We start from the raw sequence: 21705 nt of genomic DNA on the forward strand, positions 1-21705 counted from the left end.
AATAATAATAATAATAATAACACTGAAGAAAAAACCTGACTTAGCCATGCTCACCAGTTCACACTTACATCTTTAGTTTCAAACTGACAGTGAATTTAAGTCATATTGTAACCAACCTAGACACTGATCCTAAGCTGACATACCTATAGTAAAAGACTTGGAGTATTAGGCTAGGGCCACACAAGTATATATAAACCCGTCAGATTCTCATCCAGAAAAGTGAGACTATTTTCTCTCAATTGTCAACTGTGTGCTGTCTGTATACAATCCATTTTTTACCCAGCAGCTATGAATCCTTTACAGGACCATTTACAGTTTCCTATACTACAGAATTGTAAAGTATCTGTATAAATCAGATGTCACTCTGATGGACCGTATGGCATCCGATTTTTTTTTCTCGCAGCCATCCGATTTCGGAATCAAACCTCAGCATGCTGTGATATTGTACTCACGCCGAATACAGCCGAGATAAAATACACAGATCTGCACGGCCTCATTGAATAGCATTGGACCAAGTGCAATACCTCTTTATGTGTGAGCGAGCCCTTCTAAATCTTATCTGGAAGTACTGGACAATCCTTTTACTAGACTGTCAAGATTCTGTCAAGTTGTCACTAAAGCTAATGGTAGTCACTTTAATCAGAAGAAAGCTGGAGGGCAGCTGGATAAGCAGCACTAACTACAGAATTAAATGTGTGTGAAATGCCACAAATTAGTGACATTTCCAACATGCATAAAAATTGTTTCTAATATTTATTTCTCTATCCAAATGTCATAGCCTGACTTATTTCCTGAGGCACCAGTGTATAATGGTATGCATATAAAAGTATGCAGATTATGAAAATAGCCTCATTGTAGCACAGATAGTAAGACAATTTAGTATAAAGCCAGTGATTAGGAAAAAGTGTTAAATTCTATGGCCAGTCCCTGCCCTAATTCACTGTGGGTCTGCTGCATGATGTTCAGTGTCAACACATTGTAGGGCTGCACTTAATGTGCTAATTGCTTTTCTGATACTTTGCCCGGTACATAAAAGTGGGAAGTGAGAAAGCAAGGAAACAATGAAATGAATCGACAGTAGCAACGGTTTCAATACTTCCAGAAGTTACTGACTTCAGACTGTCAAAAAGGTGTATTCCAATACATAACCTGCCAAAACCTTGCAAGTTATTAGGTTCCAGCAATATTTTTTTAAGAATAATCTGCATACTATAGCAGTTTAGCTTTTGTTATACTGATTATTATAGTATATTGTTATATCAATATTACTGTATATTGATGATGGATTATTTTGAAAGGTCATTTTCAGAAATTTCATAAGTTTGGTTGAAAATTAGGTCTTCTTTAATGCCATTTTCTAAAATTCCATTTATTACTCACAAAGTGATTAAAGAAAAATTGCTATTGATCACATATTGTATAACATTAAAGATGTCTGCTATAAAAGTGTTGTCTTCCAATGTATGTCTATGCAGTTTTCCCGGTGACTGTCTGAACATTATTCATCACTCTTAAAGCTGCACTAAAGACTGTCTAAATGTCACACATACTAATAATACTCTTATCTGCTTGTAAAATGTGAATCTTATACACTTCTGCAGGACTGGAGAGAGATAAGTTTGACAATAAGACCGTGTCCTTTGAGGAACACATTAAGGAAGAGCACAATATCTGGAATTATCTGTACTTCATCGTGTTGGTGAGAGTGAAGAACAAGACAGATTACACCGGTCCAGAGAGCTATGTGGCACAGATGATAAAGGTCAGCTTCAACACTCCTTCAATGCTCCTGGTACTGTGAGCTGTGATTGTGGCGTTAATGAGCATAACCGGGTAGTTTCTGGTAGTATTTATACTGTATATACATACATATTATATTATAGTTTTTTCCATCCACAGACTTAGATAAACAGATAAATTGTTTATATTTTGCCAATCTGTCCGTTTGATGATTTGAAGTCTCAATCCCATATAGTGAAGCAGTTAGAAAGTTTATTTAGAAGTGAGATTAGAGTAAAAGAAGTTAAAGAGAAAAAAATGAAGACATGGTCATAGAGTCCCCCCTGTGATGGAAGATGACAGGAGAATCTATCCGCTATTCCCAGGACTTGGGGCCCGATTCATCATTTGCGATTTATTGAAGTCCAGTTTCTTTTTTTGTCTTGTGGTACTTGCTGATATTTTTTTTATTCTTCCAAATGACGGTCCATGAATTTGGCACAAAATCAAAAATGCTCTTATTTTTGTCTGTAACCGGTTGCTGTGACTCATCTTTAAAAAGTTGCCAAAACGTGCCAGATTGAAAGCCCCTCTAGAAACCTTCTTCCAGGGTGGACTGGAATGAAATGTGCCAAAAAATGCAACATTTGGTAAAATTCATATTTCAGGAGCCTGTCTAAAACATCTGAATATGCAAATTTGCTGAGGAAAATTAAAACAGACTTAAAAAAGGCAGACAATTTAACAAGTGGCACAAAACATATAGAAAATAAGGCGCAAATACAAAAGTCTCTAAAAAGAAGCAAATTATTCCAGTGGAGAAACAAAACTCATAATTTGGGGCCACTGTTTAAACGGATTTTCTGGCTATTTACCTAGTACTTACCTCCATACATAGGCTGTGTGCCCATGATGCGTTTTTTAAGCGTTTCCGCAGCGGCAAAGACGCTGCAGAAACGCTTAAAAAATGCTTGGTGGAAGGCCTGCCATGTTCCCCAATGATGATCCTCATATGCTGTGCACATGCTACAGAAATTTCTGCTGCGGACTATCATTGCGGGAAAAAAACGCAGCACTACCAATTATTTTGCGGAAGTGCTGCGTTTTCGCCACCATTGACTTGCATTAGACCGCATGTATTCCGCTTCACTAGATAAGCACATGCGGAATACATGCGTTCAATGTGCGGATGGTACCCAGGTGTGGAGGAAAGGAGACTCCTCCGGACCCGGGTACCATAGAAACTGTAAAAAAAAAAAGAATGAAATAAAAAATAAATATATACTTACCTTCTGACGGCCCCCGGTGCGCTCCACCTCTCATGCCGGCAGATCGCGATGGACTGAAGGACCTGCGCTGACGTCATAGTCATGTGACGGGCCACACGATGCTGACGTCAGCAGGTCCTTCAGTGTACCGCGATCTACCGGCAGCCAGGAAGGAGCGAAGCACGACTGCGGGGGCCATCGGAAGGTAAGTATAGATTTATTTTTTTATTTTTAAACATTCTTTTACGGTCACACTATATAAATTCTTGCCGGTTGCATGTATTTATATAGTGTGACCAAGTTGACAAGCACTTTCCAAGTGATGCTAAAATCGCTTGGAAAGCGCTTGTCAACCCGCATGCGGAAATGCATGTGAAGAACGCTTCACATCCGCTTGTCCCTGGCAGGAAAAACGCATGTACAATCCGCATGTACAATCCGCATGTGCAATCCGCATGTGCAATCCGCATGTGCAATCCGCATGTGCAATCCGCATGTGCAATCCGCATGTACAATCCGCATGCGTTTTTTCTGCCAGGGAGATACAGAAACGCTCAGGAAAAAATCCTGAGCATTTCTGCATCGTGGGCACATAGCCTAATAACTGTTAGAAACCACTGGCCAATTAATATAAACAAATACATAAATTCATTTTAATTAACACAGGTATCATTTTATGCTGACAAGAGCAACACTGACTATTTGTAATTAAGGAGAAATCCAGCTTCCACAATAAAAAATGTTTAATGGATTAAATAAAAGCAAAAAACAAGGATTGCAATACAATGACTTTGGAAAGGTGTGAGGGGGAAAAAGGAGTACAAACGACCACTGGACGCGTTTCGAGCACTCTTAGACTCTTATAGTGCTCTTAGACTCAGTATAGTGGTCTGAGCGTCACATTGATGATTTTATGCGATCAGGATATTGGTTGCAGCCGGTAATAATCAATCAGGTAAGTAGACAGCCATCTGATTTGATTACAAGTTCTCCAGTCCGAGAAGTGAGCGAATTCAGTTAAAATTACCGTATTTAAAATCAAACACAGTGCAAATGACATGTAAGACAAAAACATAAGGAAAAACTTATAAGGAAAAAACTTACGTGGAACAATATCAAAAGCATAACAATATTACAAGAAACGAAGAAAAAAGAAAAAATAGTGATCAGCTCACCCATTCATGTAGAAGATAGGCTTCCTCAAACGGAAACTGGCAGTGCCACAAGATAAGTATTCAAAAGACAAGGATTATCCAGCGTTTCTCAGAACAAGATCCCCACAAGTCTGGATTGGCCATATCCAACCACGTGCAAAGTCAGTGTATGACATAGAAACGCCGACGAGCACATGGTTATGGATCGCAACGACTAAGGAAGTTTCATTCCGAAACGCGTCTGCCTAAGTACTCTGTACTGATTTGATGTCATCTTATGTCTCTGAAAAAGTTTTTAATATTTTTCATTAATAAATTTTCTATTTTTATGGAGATTTTTTCCACTCTGGATAATCCTTGTCTTTTGAATTTTGCAAGAAAGGAACATGGGAGAGAATTTACCCGAGTAGTGCACAGTAAATGGGCACAGATGCATTTTGATGTAATTCTCAGACCGCAAGGTAAGAACAATGTTAATAACAATTACAATTAAATACTAATGCTATGGAAATCAAGAAATAGGATAGTCATTGGAAAAAGGTCACCAATTTTCTTGTTTTACAAATTGTGCATAATAAATAAGCACAAATATATGTAGGTAATGCTCTCAGATTGCAAAATAAAGACAGTATCGATTATAATCAAATACTGATACTGTAAAATTAGTAATATGCGATACTCATTAAACAGTTCATTAAGTTCCTTGGTTTCTGAAATGAGACAATACATTGTTATAATACAGATAATCACCATAACAATTAATGTATATACTAAAACATATGTGGTATAATAAAACGCCAGGTCCACAGAGAAATCATAATTCGTAAGAGTATTAGTCTTTTTATATATTCATATCCCAAAATAACTAAAGGGAATTAATGAACATTGATAAACCTATAGTAGCGTCCATATAAATTGAAGAATAAAAAAGTATGGACACATATGACAGAACGCCAAGTTCATAGCGGAATTATAAATAACGGGAGTTATTTCTTTATTTATATCCCAATTTAAACAAAAAACATTAGTAAATCTATAATAGTATTCATATGAATTAATGAGTAAAAAAGTGTGGACACATAACGAACCTGTAATAGGAGAAATAGGTATACCCACATTTTAATCATTTCCAAAACATAAAATTGTTTAAGAATGTAGCATAAATTATTTTCTTCAGTTTAGACCCGCCGGAACGCGTGTATTTAGCATGTATACACATTGTTGATCGCAAATCCAGAGAGGAACTAATATCTTACAAACAATCCGTCTGCAGAAATAAATTAAATTAGTCACGACAAAAGCCGACGTTGGTTTTAACATATAGTGCTCACTTTAATGAAATCTCTAATATTGTCCACCGTAACCTACACATACTAAGAGATGACGATACAATGGACAAAATATTAGAAAATGGGGTGAGGATTGTCTCACGCCGTGCTCCTACATTAGCAAGCCACTTGTCACCGAGTTATCATGTCACTAATTCAAATTGCAGGTCTCAGCACTGGTTATCCCTCTCTGGATTTTTTTAAGTGTGGACAACATCCCTGTAAAACCTGTACTATTTCTAGTAAAACACTTATTTTTTCTGGTTCAGACAGTAGCAGAACATATAACATTAAGGGTGTTTTGAATTGCAAGTCTGACTTTGTCATTTATATATTTGAGTGTCAGTCTTGTAACTTTAATTTTCTAGTAGTGGAACCTATATATTTTAAGACTAGAATCAGGGAACATTTGCATGACATTGTACAACAATTTAATCAAAATATGTAAAATTTTTCTAGACATTTTATTACTCATCACAATAGAAAAATCGTACATTGTAAAGTATATGCTATAGAACAAGTTCCTAGACACACTAGAGGTGGGAACAGAGAACAGAAATGACGAGACCGAGAAGCCTTTTGGATATACATGCTAAATACACGCGTTCCGGCGGGTCTAAATTGAAGAAAATAATTTATGCTACATTATTAAATAATTTTATGTTTTGGAAATGATTAACCGGTTCAGGACCGCCCACTGTACATAAACATCGGCGCTGCCTGGGCTCTGTGCAGCGCCGACGTTTAAAAACGGTGTGTGGTCCCGCAGCACTCAGGACCCCCAGGGTCCTGCAAGCGCTGTGGTTCCGGTGCAGAGCCATAGCTCTGACAGGGGACATCATCGAGACCTGATTGGATCAGGTCCCAATGATGATAACCCTTTGCTATCTTCTATATGCCGTGATCTATAGTTATCGCGACATATAGCAGATAGTGAGAGGAGAGGGGGTCGTCAACTTACCTCTCCGACGGCCCCCTGATATCTTCCAGGACCAGGATGTTGTTATGGCAGCTGGAGGTCACATGACAGCCTCCAGATGTGCCATATATGGTGTCCTGCTAGGCTCAGCCTGCAGCTGAAGCCTGGCAGGAGACACTGACTGTGAAACAGTCAGCAAAGATATCATGCAATGTAATACATGTCTATTACATTGCAAGACATCAGTAATTAGAAAAATAAAAATTAATGTCCCATACAGGGACTAAGTAAAAATGTAAAAAAAAAAGTCAAAAAAATGTTTTCAAACTGTTAAAAAAAAATCACAAAATAAATAAAAATAAATAAATAAAATATTAAACCAATAAATCCGTATATTTATGCAAAAACAAAAAAAGTGCACATATTTGGTATCGCCGCGTCTGAAACAACCCGATCTATAAAACTGTTACACTAATTAACTCCTTCTGTGCACACCATAATAAAAATAAATAAAAAACGGAGCAAAAAACTATGCTTTTTCATCATATCGCCAAACAAAAAGTGGAAAAAAATGCGATCAAAAAGCAAAATGGAAATAAAAATGGTAACGCTGAAAATGTCATCTTGTTCCACAAAAAAAAGCCGCCATACAGCTTCATCAGCCGAAAAATAAAAAAGTTATAGCGCTCAGAATAAAGTGATGCAAAAAATATATTTTTTCTATAAAATTGTTTTATTGTGTAAAAGCACCAAAACATAAAAAAAATATACAGTAAGTGTAGTATCGCTGTAAACGTACTGACCCGAAGAATAATGCTGCCTTATCACTTTTACCACACGCAGAACGGGATAAAAAAAAACCTCAAAAAACAATTCCTGAATTGTTGGTTTTTGTTAATTTTACCTCCCAAAAAACGCAATCGGATGCGATCAAAAAATGTCACGTACCCAAAAATGGTACCAATAAAAATGTCAACTCGTCCCGCAAAAAACAAGCCGTCACATGACTCTGTCGGCCGAAATATGGAAAAATTATAGCTCTCAAAATATGGCGATGCAAAAACTAGATTTTGCAAAAAAAAGCGGCTCTTAGTGTGTGACAGCTGTCAATCATAAAAACACAATATAAATCTGGTATCTCTGTAATCGCACCGACCCGAAGAATAAAGTAATCTCATCACTTATACCGCACGAGGAATGGCGTAAAAAATAAATAAAACCAATTCTTCACCTGCTACTGATTTGTTTAGTATGTCTCCCAAAGATCGCAGTATGGCTCGGCACACATTTATCCTGCGCTCTGCGCTGAGCACTTACACCAGAGTTTCCGTGTAAATCTCTGAAATACGTGATTCAGACGGAACCCATGACAGAAGATTCCCTGTAATGAGGCAGATATAGGCCACTGTGGATGCCATCTGGCCTGTGATCCCACAGTGTCAGTTTTTTTAGGCGTGCATAAAAGTGCGGTTGGCCACAGTTTTGTGCACTTCTGAAAAAAAGGACACCGCTAAACAGAGGTCAGATGGAGTCCAGAGTAACTCTGCTGCCTCATTACAGTGAATGGATCCCGCAGGGGTTTCATCTGAATTACATCACTTGGAAATTTAGATGGAAACCCCTATGTGAGTGCTCAGCCTCGAGCGCCGTATAAATGTTACATAAAGTGTTCCCAATAAAAGATTCAACTCAGTCCTCAAAAAAAGCTAGTCCCCACTCAGGTCCGTCATCTGTTAAAAATATTCCAAGTTACTGGTAGCAGAAAGGCTCTGGAAAAGCGAAATGGCCCTTGCCCCCCAAAAGAAATTCAGAAAATGTTGTGCTCCCAAATCCAAATGCCTATTCTACAATTATTTGTTCTCCAATTGTCAAATAGCGCTCCGTCCCTCCCAGATCTCGCCGTATGGCTAAGCGGTATATACAGTCACATATGGGGTATTGCCACTTTTAGAAGAAATTGTGTGACACATTTCGGCACCATTTTTACCTATTGCCCTGTGTGAAAATGTAAAATCTGAGGGTAAAACATTTTTTTGTGGTAAAAATATAATTATGTATTTTTCACTGCCCAATGGTATAAATTTAAAAGTTAAAAAATACTCACTACTTCCCTAGATGAATTCCTTGAGAGGTGTAGTTTACAAAATGGGGTCACTTGTGGGGGTTTCTGCTGTTTCGGCATGTCAGCGACTCTTCAAATGTGACATGGTGTCTGCAACCTATCCCAGCCAACATAGCGCTCCTTTCTCTTCCGAACCCTGCCGTACACCAAAGCAGTGGTTTTCCCCCACATATGGGGTATCGGAGAAATTGCACAACAAATTTCATGGTGCAATTTATCCTGTTACCCTTATGATAATGCAAAATTAGGGAATGAAAAACATTTTTTGTGGGAAAAATGTGAAAATTTTATTTTTACGGCTCAATATTAATAAACTTCTGTGAAACACCTGGGGGTGCAAGGTGCTCACCACACATCTAGATAAGTTCCCTAAGGGGTCTAGTTTCCAAAATGGGGGCACTTGTGGGGGGTTTCCACTGTTTAGGCACATTAGGGGCTCCCCAAATGCGACATGGCGTCCGCTAATTATTCAAACAAATTTTACATTCAAAAAGTCAAATGGCGCTCCTTCCCTTTCAAACCCTGCCGTGCGACCAAACAGTGGTTTGCCTCCACATATGGGGTATCGGCGTGTTCAGGAGAAATTGCACAACAAATTTCGTGGTGCAATTTATCCTATTACCCTTATGATAATGCAAAATTAAGGGATGAAAAACGTTTTTGTGGGAAAAATGTAAAAATTTTATTTTTACAGCTCAATATAATAAACTTCTGTGAAGCACCTTGGGGTTCAAGGTGCTCACCACACATCTAGATAAGTTCCCTAAGGGGTCTAGTTTCCAAAATGGTGTCACTTGTGGGGGGTTTCCACTGTTTAGGCAGATCAAGGGCTCTCCAAACGCAACATGGCGTCTGCTAATTATTCAAACAAATTTTACATTCAAAAAGTCTAATGGCGCTCCTTCCCTTCCAAACCCTGCAGTGCGCCCAAACAGTGGTTTTCCCTCACATATGGGGTATCAGCGTGCTCATGAGAAATTGCACTACAAATTGTGTATTCCATTTTTTCCTGTTACCCTTGTGAAAATAAAAAAATTGGGTCTAAAGTAACATTTTTGTGAAAAAAAGTTAAATGTTCATTGTTTTCTTCCACACTCCAAAAATTGCCGTGAAACACCTGAAGGGTTAATAAACTTCTTGAATGTGGTTTTGAGCACCTTGAGGGGTGCAGTTTTTAGAATGGTGTCACTTTTGGGTATTTTCTGTCATAAAGGCCCCTCAAAGTCACTTCAAATAAGATGTGGTCCCTAAAAAAATGTTTTCGTAAATTTTGTTGGAAAAATGAGAAATCGCTGGTCAACTTTTAATCCTTATAGCTTCCTAACAAAAAAAAATTTTTTGTTCCAAAATTGTGCTGATGTAAAGTAGACATGTGGGAAATGTTATTTATTAAGTATTTTGTATGACATATCTCTCTGATTTAAGGGCATGAAAATTCAAAGTTTGAAAATTGCAAAATTTTCAAAATTTTTGCCAAATTTCCGATTTTTTCACAAATAAACGCAAGTGATATCGAAGAAATTTTACCACTATCATGAAGTACAATATGTCACGAAAAAAAAATCTCAGAATCAGGGGAATCCGTTGAAGCGTTCCAGAGTAATTACTTCATAAAGTGACAGTGGTCAGAATTGAAAAAATTGGCCTGGTCACGAAGGCAAAAACAGGCTCTGGGGCGAAGTGGTTAAAATGTGGGTATACCTATTTCTCCTATTACAGGTTCGTTATGTGTCCACACTTTTTTACTCATTAATTCATATGAATACTATTATAGATTTACTAATGTTTTTTGTTTAAATTGGGATATAAATAAAGAAATAACTCCCGTTATTTATAATTCCGCTATGAACTTGGCGTTCTGTCATATGTGTCCATACTTTTTATTCATCAATTTATATGGACGCTACTATAGGTTTATCAATGTTCATTAATTCCCTTTAGTTATTTTGGGATATGAATATATAAAAAGACTAATACTCTTACGAATTATGATTCCTCTGTGGACCTGGCGTTTTATTATACCACATATGTTTTAGTATATACATTAATTGTTATGGTGATTATCTGTATTATAACAATGTATTGTCTCATTTCAGAAACCAAGGAACTTAATGAACTGTTTAATGAGTATCGCATATTACTAATTTTACAGTATCAGTATTTGATTATAATCGATACTGTCTTTATTTTGCAATCTGAGAGCATTACCTACATATATTTGTGCTTATTTATTATGCACAATTTGTAAAGCAAGAAAATTGGTGACCTTTTTCCAATGACTATCCTATTTCTTGATTTCCATAGCATTAGTATTTAATTGTAATTGTTATTAACATTGTTCTTACCTTGCGGTCTGAGAATATCATCAAAATGCATCTGTGCCCATTTACTGTGCACTACTCGGGTAAATTCTCTCCCATGTTCCTTTCTTGCAATATTCAAAAGACAAGGATTATCCAGAGTGGAAAAAATCTCCATAAAAATAGAAAATTTATTAATGAAAAATATTAAAAACTTTTTCAGAGACATAAGATGACATCAAATCAGTACAGAGTTCTTAGGCAGACGCGTTTCGGAATGAAACTTCCTTGGTCGTCTCTATCAATAACCATGTGCTCATTGGCAGTTTTATGTCGTATACTGACTTTGCACGTGGTTGGATATGGCCAATCCCGTCTTGTGGGGATCTTGTTCTGAGAAACGCTGGATAATCCTTGTCTTTTGAAAACTTATCCTGTGGCACTGCCAGTTTCCTTGCGAGGAAGCCTATCTTCTACATGAATGGGTGAACTGATCATTCTTTTTTCTTCGTTTCTTGTAATATTGTTATGCTTTTGATATTGTTCCATGTAAGTTTTTTCCTTATAAATTTTTCCTTATGTTTTTGTCTTACATGTCATTTGCACTGTGTTTGATTTTACATACGGTCATTTTAACTGAATTCTCTCACTTCTCGGACTGGAGAACTTGCAATCAAATCAGATGGCTGTCTACTTACCTGATTGATTATTACCGGCTGCAACCAATATCCTGATCGCATAAAATCATCAATGTGAAGCTCAGACCACTATACTGAGTCTAAGAGCACTATAAGAGTCTAAGAGTGCTCGAAACGCGTCCAGTGGTCGTTTGTACTCCTTTTTCCCCTCACACCTTTCCAAAGTGGTTGTATTGCAATCCTTGTTTTTTAATGGATTAAATAAAAACAAACATTTTTTATCATGGAAGCTGGATTTCTCCTTAATTAAAAGTGTGCTTTTTGTCTTGCAGAGACGATTCTTTCTGCTTCAAACCACGAATACATCAGGATTCCTATTAAGGCTATGTGCCTACGTAGCAGATTTGATGCCGAACGTTTTGCCTCTCTCAGGCAGAAAAAATGGTCATACTGCGTTTTGCAACGCAATGCGAGTTCGGCGCGCTAATTAGCGCATCATGTGCACAGCACATCCGAATTCACATTGCTTTGCATGGCAGACTGTTTTACAAGCGTTTTCGTTGCGTTTTTGCAGCCGTAAAAACGTCGCAAAAACGCTATGTGGGCACACATAAGGGTAAGCTGAAATTTTCTCTGGTTTGCATGTGTCAACACTGACTATTCCCTTACTGATAAGTCAGTATTGCCGTTGAGCAGCCTAGTCTTCATAGGAAAAAACAGACTAACGGGAACATAGGTTCTAATTGCTTTCTAAGTCATTCTTGCAAAAGCATATTTTCTTTAAAACAGTGAAATATACAGTACATGTATATATTCTAATAAGAATATAATTCAGCAAAGCACTATGATCAATTAATGATTCATTTTTCTTATCAGTATTTAAGTTCAGACAAATTACTTTATAACACAGTGCAATTCTCCACTTGCAATTTTCTCTGATAACAGCTTTGTGAAGCAGTTACACCTTTCAAGAGGCTAGCTGGGTGTCACTGGCCCAGGGTGTGCAGCTAGTGCAAGGTAAGCTGAGCGCCAGCAGAAAAGATTAGAGGGTTTGTCTCAACTATCATTACTGTATGTCCTATTAGATCTCTGTCTATCAGCTAGAGCAGATAGAGATTGAGGGAACAGCATACACTTTACATTACTAAAGGGAATGTGTAATCAGAAAATTACTTACAGTACTATTGAAATCAGGTTCAAACAGTAAATGTATTTTTTTTTCACAATCTATATTAAAAAAAGATAGAAGTTTATCAATTTTCACACTGGCTTCAGGGGCTATTGTAGATTTATACTTCCTGCCTCTTCAGGGAGTTCACAATAGACCGACTCAGTAATAGATTAATGGAGCACTTACACTTCAAAGTAATCGTAAACAATCATTGTTAAAAAAGCTCATTTTATGATTATCTTGCCATGTAAACATTACATCTAATGAAAAAGCAAAATGCTTGCTTGTGAAGACCCGGGGTCTTCCGTGGGCGTAACCCTACTCAGACAACACAGGGTGATGGTAAAACAGCATGGCATTACTTTATTGAACCACAAAACGGACAATAAACACATAGAACAGTCCCAGCAAATACCCAAGATGGTACAACATTACACAGTCTCACCCTTCCACTGGCCCACCTGGGATAAAACAGCTGCAGCTTTAGGACTTCCAGGGCCAACTACCTCAACCAGTGGCCCCCCGCTTCTGGCGGACCCCCACAGAGAGAAGGTAGCGCAAGCTTAGGAAGCTAGCAGTCCATCAAGGTACAAGGCCAGGAGACCTGAGGGTCCCACCCTGGCCACTCCGAGAGTTTCCATGCGGCTAGATGACCGGCGGGTCCCAAACTGGCTTCTCCTAATGTCTCTTTGGGCTCCAGGCGACTGGAGGTCCACCTGGCAACCCCAAACAACATATCCATGGGGCCAGGTGACTTCATCGTCCCAACCTGGTCTCCCCAAATGTATCCATGGTATCTCTGATGGTCAATGGAGCAGACCCATGTCTTTACAGTTAGGGCTATATACCCTTAGGCTAGAATCATGTAGAATCCAAATCTGTGTCTCTTTGGGTAAAGCCATCCTACTAAGCTGATGGTGTGAAGAGAGTCTGATCTCTGATTCTCCTTGTAAAGTCTCTTTTCTCTCTCTGTTTCATGTCTGACTGCTACAGAAGCACATGTCCCTTAAAATAGTTACAGTTGTCCTTGCAAGTACATATTCACAGGTAAGGGGTTAGGAAGGGCATTACAGGGCTCAGGTCACATTGTTTGAGCTAATCTATTAACATAGTTGGTATAGTAGGGGGCTCTTGTAAATAAACATCTAGCTAGATTAGTTTAATATGTCATTAGCATAGTAGCAAACATCATTGTTTCCAAATGAAGACAAGTCAACATTCAGTTTTATACAAATAATATGACCTTCTTGACCAGCCGCAGAAATACACATACATTTACATGTCAACACAAGGATAATAGTGTATTTCTCTTGGATTAACAAATCTAAACATCTGGCTGATTAAGATTATAAACTGTATCGTCACATTGTTCATCGGGTGAAATGTCTTTAATGCAGCATAAAAGATCACTGTTCTCGCTGGTCCATTGCCCTGTGTAAAAAAGACTTGCACTGTCAAAAACAATGGCAGCATAAGTGCACTGAGCAATCCAGTATAGATCGCTCAGTGACCATCGTTTATGTTGGTCTGCCCTTGTAAAGATGCATTCAAACGACATCCGCTCAGTAAAAGATTATCAATTGACAGTCAAATCTTGCCGCCAATTTGTCTGTGTAAACAGACCCTGACTGAGCAATAGACCGACTTATACTGTATATTTTATATTGAAGCATCTACTGAGCATGTGCAAAGGTTGCTGTGAAGGAAGGGACAGCAGGAATCTGTGACATCACATGCTGTAAATTTCCGCTCAGGATTACCATTGCGGAAAAAAACGCAGCATGTCCATTCTTTCCACCACGAATTCGCGCCCATTGATTAGAATTGAATCGCAGCAAATCCGCAGGTGTAGATATTATTAGATTTGCTGCGTTTCAATTAAAGCCAATGGGCGCAAATTCGCGGCGGAAACGCACTGCGAGTGGTACCCAGGTCGGCAGAGGAGGTCTACTAATCCTCTCATCCGATCGCCACTCCCGCTGATAACAGCGAGAGCGGCTCGGCTGGGGGGAGCAGTTGTCTGATTGTCTAAAAAATTCTTGTATCGTCAGCGGTTCTTCATTTATCCCATGCCTGGCTATTAATTTACATGCAATGTATAACAACCTAACAGTCAACAATTTGAACTGATTTTGAATCTGGATCTCGTCCACATAACCTAAAATGCAAACCACAGGATCCCTCTCAATTCTACAGTCATACACTCCCTCTATAGTGTTAATAACCGCTGTCTAGTATGAGTCCAGTCTGGAGCACTGCCACAACATATTTAAGATCTCGGCCCCATCAGCCTGGCAACGAGGGCATTCAGAAGTCTGTCTCAGTCCTGCCCTATATACTGTAGTTTTTCAGGGGTCCTGTATTCTCTATGGAACACATATATTTGTGACAGTCTGAGAAAAAATTGGAGAAAACAACAGGTAGAATAGTGGAAAATTATAAATTCATTTTATTAGGAAATATCAATAAAACTTGTATAAAGACAGCATACGAAGTGGATACAACAAGGGATGTACATAAATATAACCCTATGTAAGGAATAGTAAAGGGAGCAAAGTATGATGGAATGCAGACTCGAAGCAATATGAAAGCAGAGAACACCATATCAGACAACTAAATTCACTGAATCCAAACGACTATTGCACTATGCCCTATGGCCAAATATACCTCACATGTTCGTGGGTGACTTCCATAGATAAGTTATTGGCCATTTTTTTTCAAAAGCACAGTGGCCCAATTTTTATTGAAGGGGCACAGTGCAAGAGCAGTGAGGTCAGTGACTGAGCCGATATGGAGATAATGACAAACGGCATATAGAAACGCTGAGCTATATATACACAATGACCCCCCCAATTAATATAGCAGTACAAACTGAGTTGCTTACCAGGGATGGAGGAAGGGTGGTGAGGGTAAAACAGCGCGTTTTGCGGTACAAGAATCCACTTTGTCAAGGGCAAATAGTATGTATTCCATAATCGCCTCCCACTTATCCTCTTCTATCGGTCCCAATTCGTCTTCCCACTTTCCTTTAACCTTAATCGGGTAATTGATTAAAAAGGTGTGCATTAAGTCCTTATAAATACCTGACATAACTGCTTTTGTTCCCCCATCACTACACACATGGTCCACCAATATGTCTTTTTGGACCCTCATAGAAACCATCTTATCCTGCGCTATGTAAGCGTGACAGAACTGTCTATATTGGAATCTACATATCTCAGATAACTCATAATCCGCCTGTAGTTTCCAAAAGTCACTAGTCCTCGCGAGTCCTGTAATTGCGCCATGTATTGAATTCCTTTCCTCTTCCAGTTTTTAAATTCCCTCATTTTGTCAAACTCCGGCAGTTTTTCATTTTGCCATATAGGGGAATAATTAGTCAGGGCCTCCACTCCCCTAATCCTTTTAATCTCCTCCCATACCTGGTGTATCAGGGCCAGAGTGGGGCATGACAGTCCAAGTTTCCTAAAACTACCTGCCTCCAGTCCTTGAACCAATGGATCTGTCCCCTGTACCTGAGTCAATATCCGCCATACCGAACCCGTGCCCTCTGTCTCTCTCCATCCCCTCAGCTGTTGACCCTGAGCTGCTAGATAGTAAATCCACGGGCTCGGGAGTGCCAGCCCCCCCTCATTTTTGGGCCTCTGTAATATTTCCTATCTAATCCTCGGTTGTTTTTTCCCCCATGCAAGATCCCTAAATATAGAATTAATTGTACCGAACCACTGTTTAGGTAACCATATGGGGGCATTGTGCAGCACGTACAGCACCTGGGGCATCAGCACCATTTTAATCAGATTTGTCCTTCCCACCACTGATAGATGTAATCTACACCACGCCCCCACTTTGCTTCTGACAGGAGCTCCTGCTTAACATGCCCCCGATGTGTCTCAAAATCAGGAGAGTAAACCAAGATATCGTCCAGATAGACCACCACAAACCTCCCCACCAAATCATGGAACATATAGTTTATGAAATGCTGGAATACCGCAGGTGCATTGGTCAAACTGAAAGGCATAACCAGACTCTCCAAATGCCCTTCAGGGGTATTGAACGCTGTTTTCCATTTGTCCCCTTCTCTGATTCTAACCAGATTGTAGGCTCCCCTTAAATCCAACTTGGAGAATATAATTGCTCCTACAACCTGGCTGAACAAATCAGGAATCAGAGGAAGAGAGTATCGATCACGGATGGTAATTTGATTTAATTCCCGGGAATCTAAACAGGGACGTAGACCGCCATCTTTTTTCTTCACAAAGAATAACCCTGCTGCCACAGGTGAAGATGAGGGTCTGATATGTCCCTTCTCCAGACTTTCCGCAATGAAATCCTTCATGGCTTGTCTCACAGGGCCAGAAAGATTATACAGTCTGGACTTCAGTAGTTTAGCTCCAGGGGTCAGGTTAATAGGACAGTCATATGCACGATGAGGAGGCAATTCCTGACAACCCCGCTCAGAAAAAAGTCCTCAAAACCAGACAGAAAAGCAGGTAGTATTTCCGTAGAGACAGTAGCAAGGGAAATATCTAAACCGTTCTCACGGCAGTAATCTCCCCATTCAATAATCTCCCGGGCTTGACAATCACTAAACGGATTATGTTTAACAAGCCAAGGAATACCCAAAACAATAGGTATGGGAAGATTGTTAAGGACATAGCAAGGAATTATTTCACAATGAACTGACCCCACCCTCAGTTTTACATTATGTACAATCTGAGTAAATGCTTTCTGTGCAACTGGCAAAGATGGTCGATGGCGAAGATGGAAATAAGTTTTGCTAAAGTACAGCAAGCAAGACTATGAGTTTTCACAAACTCCGCATCAACCATGCTGATCGGCTCCACTGTCAACAAACACAGACATTTTCTCAGTTTTGCTCTCTAGCACCACCTCTGCTGTCAGGACAAACATGGAACTCCAGGTTGGCAACAAATGCACCCCTTGTTTATCCAACTCCAGACTACCAAGAGTTAATCGAGTCTCCTTTTCTTTAGGAATTGAAGGACAGGTCCCATCAAAATGTCCCTTTTTCCCACAAAAAAAACATACGCTTTTTTTCTTGAGAATCTCTGGGGAAATGTATGATGCAGAGACACCCCCTAACTGCATGGGTTCCTCCACCTCCCCCAGTACTGGTTCATCCCCAGACCACTCCCCGGCAGAGGTACATATACGTGACATGAAGGCCCCGGAGAAGGTGGTCTCACCTGTCTATCAAGACACATGGCCAAAGACATGGCAGCCTCCGAGGACTGAGGGGTTTCGTATACTGCCAATGCATCTTTCAACCTTTCAGAAAGACCCTCACAAAATTGGCTTCTAAGGGCTGAGTCATTCCATTTAGAATCCATTGCGGATTCTACGGAATTCAGAACTGTACGTCTCCACTGCCCGATTCTACTGCTGAAGGCGATGTAGCCGAGACTCAGCCAAGGCGACTCGGTCAGGGTCATCATAGATGAGGGCCAGAGCCCCGAAAACCCCTCCACAGACGGGAGACAAACCGAGTCCTGCAGTAAAGAAAACACCCACGACTGAGGATCTCCCTGCAGTAGAGAGATCAGAATTCCAACCCGTTGCTCATCATTTCCGGAGTAGTAAGGACGAAGTTTAAAATACAGTTTGCAGGCCTCCTTGAGTACAAAAAAATTGTCCCTACCTCCTGAAAATATGTCTAAGAGGGCAACCTTGGGTTCAGGCTGGCCAGGCCTACCTGCAGAGACCCACACATTGGCGACCTGTAGCCACTGATGCTACTGCTGAACCTCACAGTGGAGGTCATTCACCTCCAGAGACAGACGGCGGAATTGCTCTGCGAGCTCTGCAACTGAATCCATGCCAACGAGAAAAGGAAAAAAAATGTTGCCCAAAAAAACACACACACAAAAAAATAAACCAAAGTGTCAGTTTTTTTCTTTTTTTTCTTTCCTTTTCAGAATGTGTTTGGCCGGCAATAATGTCACCCAAGGTGTGGGAAAGACTTAGTGCAACACAAAGGGAAGAGTGAAAGGGAGCCCAGACTCTAGGGAAAGGGGGTAGTGGAGACCTTCTAGGCTGATCTAATATCAACCTGTCTCCACTAACGTCCCTGTATTGGCTCTTCACCGATCGTTGCACACAAACCTCTCCCTGTCTTTCCCTGGCGTTGGGCCCTGGCTAGGGAAGGGAGGGGGATGAGCGCTAGTCGATCCCCACTGACCACTAAAGACAACAAGGGGGAACAAACAAGAGAAGATAGCTTAGCTTTTATTATTATTATTATTATTATTTATTATTATAGCGCCATTTATTCCATGGCGCTTTACATGTGATAGGGATATACATAGCAAAAACATTTACATAATCTTAACAAAACGAGTCAGCGACTGGTACAGGAGGAGCAAGGACCCTGCCCACGAGGGCTCACAGTCTACAAGGGATGGGTGAGGATACTGTAGGTGGGGGTAGAGGAGGTCATGCAGTAATGTGGTGGAGCGGTGGTTACTGCAGGTTGTAGGCTTGTCGGAAGAGGTAGGTCTTCAGGTTTCTTTTGAAGGCTTCCATGGTAGGCGAGAGTCTAATGTGTTGGGGTAGAGAGTTCCAGAGTAGGGGGGATGCATGGGAGAAATCTTGTATGCAATTGTGGGAAGAGGAGATAAGAGGGGAGTAGAGAAGGAGATCTTGTGAGGATCGGAGGTTGCGTGCAGGTAAGTACCGGGAGACTAGGTCACAGATGTATGGAGGAAACAGGTTGTGGATGGCTTTATATGCCATGGTTAGGGTTTTGAACTGGAGTCTCTGGGCAATGGGGAGCCAGTGAAGGGATTGACAGAGGGGGGAGGCCAGGGAATAGTGGGGGCACAGGTGGATTAGTCGAGCAGCAGAGTTTAGGATAGATTGGAGGGGCGCAAGAGTGTTGGAAGGGAGGCCACAGAGCAGGAGGTTGCAGTAGTCGAGGCGGGAGATGATGAGGGCATGCACTAGTGTTTTTGCAGAGTCTTTGCTGAGGAATGCACGGATCCGGGAGATATTTTTGAGTTGGAGTCGGCAGGAAGTGGAAAGGGCTTGGATATGTGGTTTGAAGGAGAGTTCCGAGTCCAGGGTTACCCCAAGGCAGCGAGCTTGTGGGACTGGGGAGAGTGAACAGCCATTGACGTTGATGTATAGGTCAGATGGGGGATATTAATGAGAGGGTGGAAAGATGATGAACTCTGTTTTATCCATGTTGAGTTTTAGAAATCTGGCAGAGAAGAAGGATGAGATGGCGGACAGACATTGTGGGATTTTGGTTAGTAGGGAGGAGATATCGGGTCCAGAGAGGTAGATCTGTGTGTCATCAGCATAGAGGTGATACTGAAAGCCATGAGACTCTATGAGCTGTCCCAGGCCCAAGGTGTAGATGGAGAAGAGCAGAGGTCCTAGAACTGAACCTTGGGGGACACCGATAGATAGGGGGCGAGATGAGGAGGTGGTGTGTGAGTGGGAGACGCTGAATGTCCTGTCTGTTAAGTATGAGAAGATCCAAGATAGGGCCAAGTCCGTGATGCCAAGAGATGAGAGAATCTGTAGTAAGAGGGAATGGTCTACTGTGTCGAAGGCAGATGACAGGTCCAGAAGGAGGAGGATGGAGTAGTGTCGCTTGGATTTGGCATTTAGTAGGTCGTTGGTGACTTTGGTCAGGGCAGTTTTCAGTTGAGTGATGCGGTCGGAAACCAGATTGCAGGCGGTCGAAGAGGGAACAGGAGGAGAGGTGGGAGGACAGTTCAAGGTGGACATGTTGTTCTAGTAGTTTTGAGGCAAAGAGGAGAAGTGATATGGGGCGGTAGCTAGTCAGAGAGGATGGGTCAAGGGAGGGCTTTTTGAGGATGGGTGTGATTGCGGCATGTTTGAAATATGAGGGGAAGACACCGGTTGTTAGTGACAGGTTGAAGAGGTGGGTTAGGGTTGGGATGAAGACTGTGGTAAGGTTAGGGATGAGGTGGGATAGGATTGGGTCAAGTTCGCAGGTGGTGAGGTGTGATTTGGAGAGTAAAGAGGAGACTTGACCTTCTGTAATGTTGGAAAAGTGGGGTTTGGAGGAGGAAGGTTGAGTAGATATGAGGAGGGGTTGTGTGGACTTTAGGCAAAAGCTTTGTTTGATGGTGTCAATCTTCTACTTGAAGAATGAGGCAAAGTCTTCGGCTGAGATGAGAGAAGAGGGAGGAGGTGCTGGGGGACGAAGGAGAGAATTGAAAGTGTTAAATAGCTGTTTAGGGTTGTGAGACAGGGAGGATATGAGAGATGAGAAGTAGGTCTGTTTTGCTGTAGTGAGTGCGGACTTGAAAATAGTGAGGGATTGTTTGAATGCGATGAAGTGCTCGATGGAGTGAGACCTTTTCCATCTCCGCTCCGCAACCCTGGAGGCCCGTCGCAGTTCTTTAGTAAGTTTGGTGTGCCAGGGTTGCCAGTTGATTGTGCGAGATTTGGTATGTGTGAGAGGGGCGATCGAGTCGAGAGCTGCAGCTATTGTGGTGTTATATGAAGCGGCAGCAACATCTGCATTGTGTAAGGAATTTATGTCTGTAAGAGGGAGGAGGGATTCAGAGAGTGAGTGTAGGTCAAGATGTTTGAGGTTTCTGCGAGCGTGTGTAAGTTTGTGGAGTGGGGATTGTGCACCTGGAGAGGAGAGGGTAGAGAATGTGAGGAGGTTATGGTCAGAGAGAGGGAGGGGTGAGTTAGAGAGGTTAGATAGGGAACAGAGGCGGGTGAAGATGAGGTCCAGTGTGTGGCCATCTTTATGAGTAGCTGCCGAAGACCATTGAGCAAGGCCGAAGGAGGAAGTGAGGGATAAGAGCTTAGAGACAGACTAGTGGGAAGTGTGAATGGGGATGTTGAAGTCACCCATTATGATAGTGGGGATGTCAGTGGAAAGGAAGTAAAGCAGCCAGGTGGTGAAGTGGTCTAAGAAAGTGGTGGCTAGCCCTGGGGGTCGGTAAATGATGGCCAGTTGGAGGTCAGAGGGGGAATAGATGCGCACACAGTGCACCTCAAAAGAGAGGAGTGTAACGGAGGGTGGCAGTGATATTTGGGTGAAAGCGCAGGTATCTGACAGGAGAAAACCTACGCCT

At 41.0% G+C, this 21705-nt stretch overlaps 1 protein-coding gene across 1 annotated transcript in view; it reads left to right on the plus strand.

Annotated features, from left to right (window-relative positions):
* ITPR3 (inositol 1,4,5-trisphosphate receptor type 3) overlaps window positions 1–21705 on the plus strand; it is a 373063-nt gene that overhangs the window by 335248 nt on the left and 16110 nt on the right. Inside the window, exon 56 of the mRNA XM_073666508.1 lies at window positions 1602–1762. Within this exon, the coding sequence (XP_073522609.1) occupies window positions 1602–1762 (161 nt within the window). The remainder of the gene's footprint in view (window positions 1–1601; window positions 1763–21705) is intronic.

This window comes from Phyllobates terribilis, unplaced genomic scaffold (assembly GCF_046119375.1).
Source record: "Phyllobates terribilis strain yellow unplaced genomic scaffold, ASM4611937v1 Scaffold_2__4_contigs__length_985480577, whole genome shotgun sequence".
NCBI lineage: Eukaryota > Metazoa > Chordata > Amphibia > Anura > Dendrobatidae > Phyllobates > Phyllobates terribilis.